The sequence below is a fragment of the Sapajus apella genome, unplaced genomic scaffold (genome assembly GCF_009761245.1).
Source record: "Sapajus apella isolate SASKATOON/1434 unplaced genomic scaffold, GSC_monkey_1.0 scaffold88, whole genome shotgun sequence".
NCBI lineage: Eukaryota > Metazoa > Chordata > Mammalia > Primates > Cebidae > Sapajus > Sapajus apella.
In genome coordinates this window covers 5,353,914-5,361,761 of record NW_022437028.1, presented here as the reverse complement: position 1 = coordinate 5,361,761, position 7,848 = coordinate 5,353,914, and the positions used below count along the sequence as shown (strand labels likewise).

At 57.5% G+C, this 7,848-nt stretch overlaps 1 protein-coding gene across 5 annotated transcripts in view; it reads right to left on the bottom strand.

The window, feature by feature from the left end:
* The window catches only part of MLXIPL (MLX interacting protein like), a 50,395-nt gene that overhangs the window by 7,262 nt on the left and 35,285 nt on the right, over positions 1-7,848 (bottom strand). For 3 of the 5 annotated variants that reach the window (XM_032254971.1, XM_032254970.1, XM_032254972.1), the window contains exons 3-7: positions 7,596-7,678; positions 7,304-7,393; positions 6,948-6,992; positions 5,803-6,004; positions 5,581-5,661 (exon numbers count right to left, since the gene is read on the bottom strand). In XM_032254971.1, coding sequence (XP_032110862.1) covers positions 5,581-5,661; positions 5,803-6,004; positions 6,948-6,992; positions 7,304-7,393; positions 7,596-7,678 — 501 coding nt within the window. The remainder of the gene's footprint in view (positions 1-5,580; positions 5,662-5,802; positions 6,005-6,947; positions 6,993-7,303; positions 7,394-7,595; positions 7,679-7,848) is intronic. The other 2 variants (XM_032254974.1, XM_032254973.1) reach the window with 1 other exon arrangement.

Genomic DNA, 7,848 nt, shown 5'->3' with positions numbered 1-7,848 from the left:
TGGGCTCCGGGTGGGGTGGGGGACAGGGGGCCTAAGGGTGGGCTCCGAGTGGGGTGGGGGACAGGGGGCCTAAGGGTGGGCTCCGGGTTGGGTGGGGGAATGGGGGCCTAAGGGTGGGCTCTGAGTGGGGTGGGGGAGAGGGGGGCCGATGGGTGGGCTCTGGGTGGGGTGGGGGAGAGAGGGGCTGGGAGGCCTGCAAGGGCGGGGGGAGGAGGCTGGTGGATTGTTTGGGGTGCGGGTTGTGTAAGTCCTGGGCTATTCTGGTTTTGGGAAGCAGCTACCCACGGCCTGACCACATCCCCGGCCTGGGCGCCTCCCGCCCACCCGCTCCCTTCCGGGCACCTTTCTCTGACCCTGACCAGCCTGTGGTCGGTGCCAGCTCCCGAGGCCTCCTGGTCTGGGCAGATCTGACCCCACTGTGACAGCTCCCTACAGGCCTGGATGGGCCCCAGCTCCCCGCTTTTTCCCTCCAGCACCCCGGCCAGGAAAGCTGCTCAAGTCTGCCTCCTAGGAGCCACCTCCAGGGAGATCAGGATAAAGTCCCCAAGGAGCTCCCAGATAAGGTCACCCAAACCCAGAACCCACTGGGGGGTCAAGTGTGTGTGTGTGTGTGTCCCAACCCCAACCCCGGTCCCCAGAGAGAGTTGTGCTATGTTGCCTAGGCTGGTCTCAAACTCCTGGCCTCAAGCCATCCTCCTGCCTCAGCCTCCCAAAGTGTCGGGATTATAATGAGCCTGAGTGGGAGATGGCAGGGGACTCTGGATGTGAACAGGGACCCCAGGAAGTAGTCCCCTCCCCTGCCCAGTCCCAGGCTTAGCTCAGAAGTCCCCCTCCCTAGCCACTGGTGACTCCCATTTCCTGATCTGGTGGTACAGAAAGGGGGTGCCCAGACAGTGTTGGGGTGGGAAAGCAGTGCAGGACCAGCGGAGGGGGTCAGCCACTGTGCCCTGCTGTCGTCCAGGCTGGAGTGCAGTGGTGCCGTCTCAGCTCACTGCAACCTCTGCCTCCCGGGTTCAAAGGATTCTCAGGCCTTGGCCTCCCGAGTAGCTGGGATTACAGGCGTTCGTCACCACACCCAGTTATTTTTTGTATTTTTTTTTTTAGCAAAAACAGGTTTTGCCATGTTGCCCAGGCTGATCTCAAACTCCTGAGCTCAACCCATCCTCCCGCCTTAGCCTCCCAAAGTGCTGGGATGACAGGTATGAGCCACCGCGTGTGGCCCTATATGTCACAAGTGGCTCTGCCTTTTGGGAGTGTGCAGGGCCTGTGTGGTGCAGTGGCTGAACCCTGGAGTCTCCACGTGGGGTTTGCACACAGCCTCTGTTTGCCCCCTGGGTGTCTGTTGCTCCGTCCGGGGCCACGTGAACCTGTCCTGCCGTGACAACACGGAGTGTGCGCGTCTGCTCTGGGCCTGTCCGCGTGTCTAACCCCATGGTGAGAAGGTTGCTCTCCTGCTGCCTTTCTTTCTTGTTTGAGACAGTCTCGCTCTGTTGCCCAGACTGGAGTGCGGTGGTGTGATCTATGCTCACTGCAACCTCTGCCTCCCGGGTTCAAGCGAACCTCCTGCCTCGGCCCCTGAGAAGCTGGGACTACCTGTGCCCCTGCTGCCTTTCTTTAAAAGGGGGACCAGGTTGGGCGGAGTGGCTCATGCCTGTAATCCCAGCATTTTGGGAGGCCCATGTGGGCAGATTAGGAGGTCAGGATTTCGAGACCAGCCTGGACAACGTGGTGAAACCACATTGTCTTTACTAAAAATACAAAAAATTAGCCAGGCATGGTGGCGAGCGCCTGTAATCCCAGCTACTCAGGGAGCTGAGGCAGGAGAAACACTAGAACCCAGGAGGCGGAGGTTGCCGTGAGCAAAGACTGTGCCATTGCACTCCAGCCTGGGCGATAGAGCAAGACTCATTCTCAAGAAGAAAAAACAGAAAATAAAATAAACATAAACAAATAAATACAAAAATTGGCCAGGTGTGGTGATGGGCGCCTGTAATCCCAGCTACTCGGGAGGCTGACACAGGAGAATCACTCGAACCTGGGAGGTGGAGGTTGCAGTGAGCTGAGATCGTGCCACTGCACTCAGCCCGGGCAACAGAGCAGGACTCTGTCTCAAAAAAAAAAAAAAAAGTGGGGGGAACCACCAGGTGACAGATGGAGATGGTCGCTGCTGCTCCCCACCTTCCAGGGTCCATAGGGCCTGTCACTAGGCCCCTGAGGCCCTGGCTCTAGAATCAGCCTCGTGCTGGGCCAGGCTCCAGGCTGCTGAGGGCCGAGGGCCCTTCCCTGCTCACAGCTCCAGCCCACTCCCTGGGTCCCGGGCAAGGGTGACGGGGCAGCAAGCCCCTCTCATCCCTGAGTCCCCAGCCACCCCCTTACCATCGTTGTCCACACCCTGCCTTGAGAGAAGTTGCTTCCCAGCCTAAGCTGCTCTCCAGGCCCCAAGTCCCTCCCTAGCCTCTGTCCCCTCCACGAACGTGACCTGCCATCCCCTCCCTGAGCTTCTCTGCCTCTGGCTGCCTCCCTGACCACCCCCTCCCCCCACCACCAGGCCTGCTGCTTCCATAGAGTTTTGGTCCCATCCTTGGGCTTCCAGCCGGATCTCCCCAGTGGGGGGCTCTTGGGGACAATGAGGGCTGCTGTGCACTCTGCCCTCTGGGTGCAGGGGGTGTTTGATATGGGAGGGCCACACGAGCCACCTCCTCTGTGTGGGCCACACTTGTCCCCCCACGCCCCAGCAGCCACCCGCGCTTGCCAGACTTTGCCTTCTAGTCCCAGTCCCCGCTGGTCTTGCCCAGACCCCAGGCAGGGGTGGCTGGGCTCCTACCTGTGGTGGGGGGCTGTGTGCCCAGATAGGGCCGCTGCCCTCCCAGGCTGGGCTGCTCCCAGGGCACTGCCATGCACACTTCTGCCCTGGGGCAGCCCCTACCCCCGCCCAGGGCTGGAGCAGGGCTGGGGGTGGTTCCTCATTCCCTAGTCCCCGCCCCATAGGCCTCCACCTCTTGACTGACAGGCCCAGGACCCCGTGGAGAAGGAGTTAGGAGGTCACTAGGCCTTTTTTTTGAGACAGGGTCTCGAACTCTCGCCCAGTCTGGAGTGCAATGGCATGATCTGAGATCACTGCAAACTCCACCTCCTGGGTTCAAGCGATTCTCCTGCCTCAGCCTCCTGAGTAGCTGGGATTACAGGCACGTGCTACCACACCTGGCTAGTATTTTGTATTTTTAGTAGAGACGGGGTTTCGCCATGTTGGCCAGGCTGGTCTCAAACTCCTGACCTCAAGTGATCCAGTGGCCTCGGCCTCCCAAAGTGCTGGGTTTACAGGTGTGAGCCACTGCGCCTGGCAGGAGGTCACTAGGACTAAGCCTTTATCCCAGGGACCCTCTTTCTGTCTCCGGGGACTTGGATGAGATGGGCTGAGCCTAGATATCTACCTGGCCTGCACATGGCTCTGGGAGCCCCTAAATGTGTGGCTATTAGGAATAGCTTGCAAGACCTACGGTGAAATGAAGGCCACCTGGGAGATCTGTTGTGAAAACAGAGGCATTTGTCCACATGTGCTTTTACTGACCAAGAGGAATCAGGAACTTGGTGGCTCTGGGGTCAGGAGAGGGAGGTAGGGATATTCACGACTTACGAAAAAATGTGAGGCGCGGTGGCTCATGCCCATAATCCCAGCACTTTGGGAGGCCCTGGTAGGTGGATCACTTGAGGTCAGGAGTTCGAGACCAGCCTGGCCAACATGGTAAGATCCCATCTCTACTAAAAATATGAAAATTAGTCGGGTGTGGTGGCACATGCCTGTAATCCCAGCAACTCAGGAGACTGAGGTAGGAGACTCGCTTGACCCAGAAGGCGGAGGCTGCAGTGAGCTAAGATCAAGCCACTGCACTCCAGCCTGGGCAACAGAGCAAGACTCTATCTCAAAAAAAAAAAAAAAAAAAAAAAAAAATGCCTTACAAGATATAATGGCTGGAATTTTCTTTAAAATAATAGACTGGGTATGGTGGCACACACCTGTGATCCCAGCACTTTGGAAGGTTGAGGTAGGAGGATCTCTTGAGATCAGGAGTTGTAGACCAGCCTGGGCAATATAGGGAGGCCCCGTCTCTTCAAAAAAATAAAAAAAATTAGCCAGGCATAGTGGCGCGTGCCTGTGGTCCCAGCTACTTGGGAGGCTGAGGTGGGAGGATCACTTGAGCCTGAAAGGTTGAGGATGCAGTGAGCTGTGACTGTGCCACTGTACTCCAGCCTGGGCAACAGAGTGAGATCCTGTCTCAAAATTAAAATAAAATAAAACGTAAGAGAAGAGAAGGAATGTGGTCTAGATGAAAGAAGACTGGCCCAGAGTGGTAAGTCAATCAGTGACAGTGACTTGGGAGTTTGCTGAACTGTGCTTTCTCTACTAGTGTGTGCATGCTTGAAATGTTCTCTAGTAAATAGTTTTATTTTTAATTTTTATTTTTTGAGACGGAGACTTTCTCTGTCACCCAGGCTGGAGTGCAGTGGCACAATCTCAGCTCACTGCAACCTCTGCCTCCCGGGTTCAAGTGATTCTCCCACCTCAGCCTCCCGAGTGGCTGGCATCACAGGCGCCTGCCACCACGCTTGGCTAATTTTTGTATTTTTAGTAGAGACGGGGCTTCCCCATGTTGGCCAGGCTGGTCTCGAACTCCTGGCCTCAGGTGATCTGCCCAACTTGGCCCCACCAAAAGTACTGGGATAACAGACATAAGCCACCCCACCCAGCCTAGTAAATAGTTTTAAAATGCATTGTGTGAATAATAAATAAACCCAAATAAATCAAAGTTCCTGTCTCCCCTGAGAGAGTCCCAGCATTCACTGCTTTCCTGGGAGCCCCTGGTTCCCTGTCCAGGTAATCTCTCTGTTCCTGCCTTCTTTGGAGGCCACATCAGCTGGACAAAAGGAGACCAGGAAGATCCCTCAGAAATCACCCAGACCTGCCAGGCACGGTGGCTCATGCCTGTAATCCCAGCAGTTTGGGGGGCCAAGGCGGGAGGATCACTTGAGCTCAGGAGTTTGAGACCAGCCTAGGGAACACAGTGAAACCCGTCTCTACCAAAAATACAAAACAAAAAAAAAAAAGCCGGGCGTGGTGGCTCACGCCTGTAATCTCAGCACTTTGGGAGGCTGAGGTGGGTGGATCACCTGAGGTCAGGAGTTCAAGACCAGCCTGGCCAATATGGTGAAACCCTGTCTTAAAAAAAAAAAAAAAAAAATTAGCTGGGTGTGGTGGTGCCTGCCTGTATTCCCAGCTACTTGGGAAGCTGAGGTGGGAGGATCACTTATGCCTGGGAGGCAGAGGTTGCTGTGAGCCAAGATGGCACCACTGCACTCCAAGCTGGGAGGCAGAGGTTGCTGTGAGCCAAGATGGCACCACTGCACTCCAAGCTGGGAGGCAGAGTGAGACCCCCTCTCTCAAAAAAAAAAAAAAAAAAAAAAAAGAAGAAGAAAAGAAACCACCCAGACCATCAGCTCTCCCAGAGGGGCCTTCGATGGGCTCATCGGCCTTCCTGACATGGACCCTGCCTGTTCACCCAAGCCCGGGAGGGGCTCGCCCACCTGAGTCGTCCATGAAGTCATCCAAGCTTGGCTGCAGTGGCGTCAGGTCCGGCTGGATCATGTCAGCATTGCCGACGTAGGCTGGAGGCGGCAGTGGCAACATCAGCAGCAGCAGGCAGAGAGGCGTGGGGTCCCCGCCCCAACCCCCAGCCATTCCTCCCTTGGCCTCCTGGAGTCTCACAGGCCTTCACCCCTCTCCCCTGCCCCTTCCCAGACCCTCACCATCCTCAGGCGGCAGCTGCAGGGGTGAAGGGCTGGGCTGAGTCATGGTGAAGAGCGTGTCCGAGATGTCGGACAAAAAGCAGTCGAGGTCCAGGAGCTGCCGCCCACCCGGCTCCTGCTCTGGGTCTCCCAGCAGCACGGGGACCACACTGGAGAAGAGCTGTTTGCACCATTGCTCCGGTGGCGGCCACTCGCCTTCCGACTAGGGAGACAGAGCCGTCAGCAGCCACTAAAGGACTCCCACTGCCCCGACCGTCCATATCACCCCTGCCGGGGGCAAAATGGCCAGCAGGTTGGAAGGTCTGTCTGTGCATGCCTCTCTCACCTTTCCCTCGTGGACCTGGCTTGCTGCTTGAAAGACCAGATCACTCCACTGGCCTCTAAGAACTTCCCCCAGGAGATAGACCAGGATGCAGATACAAGGGTCCCCTTCCTGCCCTTTAGATTTTTTCCTGTCTGGGACCCCAGTTCTTTGGTCCCTCTTTTTAAAAATGGAATCTCACTCTGTTGCCCAGGCTGGAGGGCAGTGGTGCAATCTCAGCTCACTGCAAACTTCGCCTCCCAGGTTCAAGCGATTCTCCTGCCTCAGCCTCCTGAGTAAACAGGCATGTGCCACCACACCCAGCTAATTTTTGTATTTTTAGTAGAGATGGGGTTTCACCATGTTTGCCAAGCTGGTCTCAAACGTCTGACCTCGTGATCCACTGGCCTCGGCCTCCCAAAGTGCTGGCATTACAGGTGTGAGCCACAGTGCCCATCCCGATTTTTGTATATTTAGTAGAGACGGGTTTTCACTATGTTGGCCAGGCTGGTCTTGAACGCCTGACCTCAGGTGACCCGCCCGCCTCGGCCTCCCAAAGTGCTGGCATTACAGGCGTGAGCCACCGCGCCCGACCTGGTCCCTCCGCCCTCCCATGCCTCCTACCACTGGCCCAGTGACCTGGGGTCTTCTCACCACTGCACTACTACACCCCAAGGAGAGAAGAGCTTGACAGATCAACCACAGGATGGCGGTCACATCTCACATCCCACCCTCACGCCCAGCCAGTGTCCTGCCCACGCAGGAGGAAGCTGTCAACTCTTTACCTCCCACCTACTTGCGGGGGAAGAGATGCCTTTCCCTGCTGGACTTACAGAGCACCCACCTGCTTAGGGGCCAGGAGGTCCTCTTCCCTGCTGGACTTACGGAGCTGCAGGGACACACAGAATTGGATACCGGATCCCTTGCCCCGTCCTTCATGACTTCCACCCAAAAACCCCCCTTGTTCACAAGCAATGAGATCCCCCATTTCCCATCAGGAGCTCCCCGACCTCCAAGTAAGGAGGCTGCTAGAAGGTCCTGTGGCCACACGGTGGCGCTGTCGGCCCGGGGCTGAATGGAGGGCCCAAAGGGGACAGGCTTGGTGGGGATCAGGATCCCCTTTCCAGGGATCTTCCGAGGCGGGAGGTGGCCGGCAGCCGCAGGGGAAAGCTCTGGGGCCTCCCCGGGCCCCTCACTGACCCGCTTCTTGTAGTAGATGCGCCACTTGTGGTATTCCCGCATCACCACCTCGATGCGCCGCTTCCAGTAGTTCCCCTCCAGGACCACGGCCTGGTGAGGGGTCCGGGGGGAGGGCGATCAGTCGGGAGGGGAGCACCGCACACCCATCTCCCACCCCTCACGCCATCCCTGTCTGCCCCGCGCAAGGCCGAAGGAGGCAGGGGCTGGTCTTGGTGGGCGGGCAGGTGGGCAGGTGGACAGGTGGGCAGGTGGACAGGTGGGCAGATGGGCAGGCGGTCCAGAACCCAGCTACCTCCGGCTTCCGGTGCGCATCAGCCTCAGGCCCCTGCAGGGGGGTCACGAAGCCACACACGGGGCTCTTCCTCCGCTCCACATCTGAGAGAAGGGGGCCAGGTCAGGGGCACCCAGCTTCCTCATCCCCCACCTCATCCCAGGGGACTGGGACTCAAGTGACACCCTAAGAAATCCTGTTTGGACTCTGACGTTCAGATTAGTGACCATGCTGCCTCCTCCAGGGAGCTTTCCTGGATGCTTTAGCCTCCTAA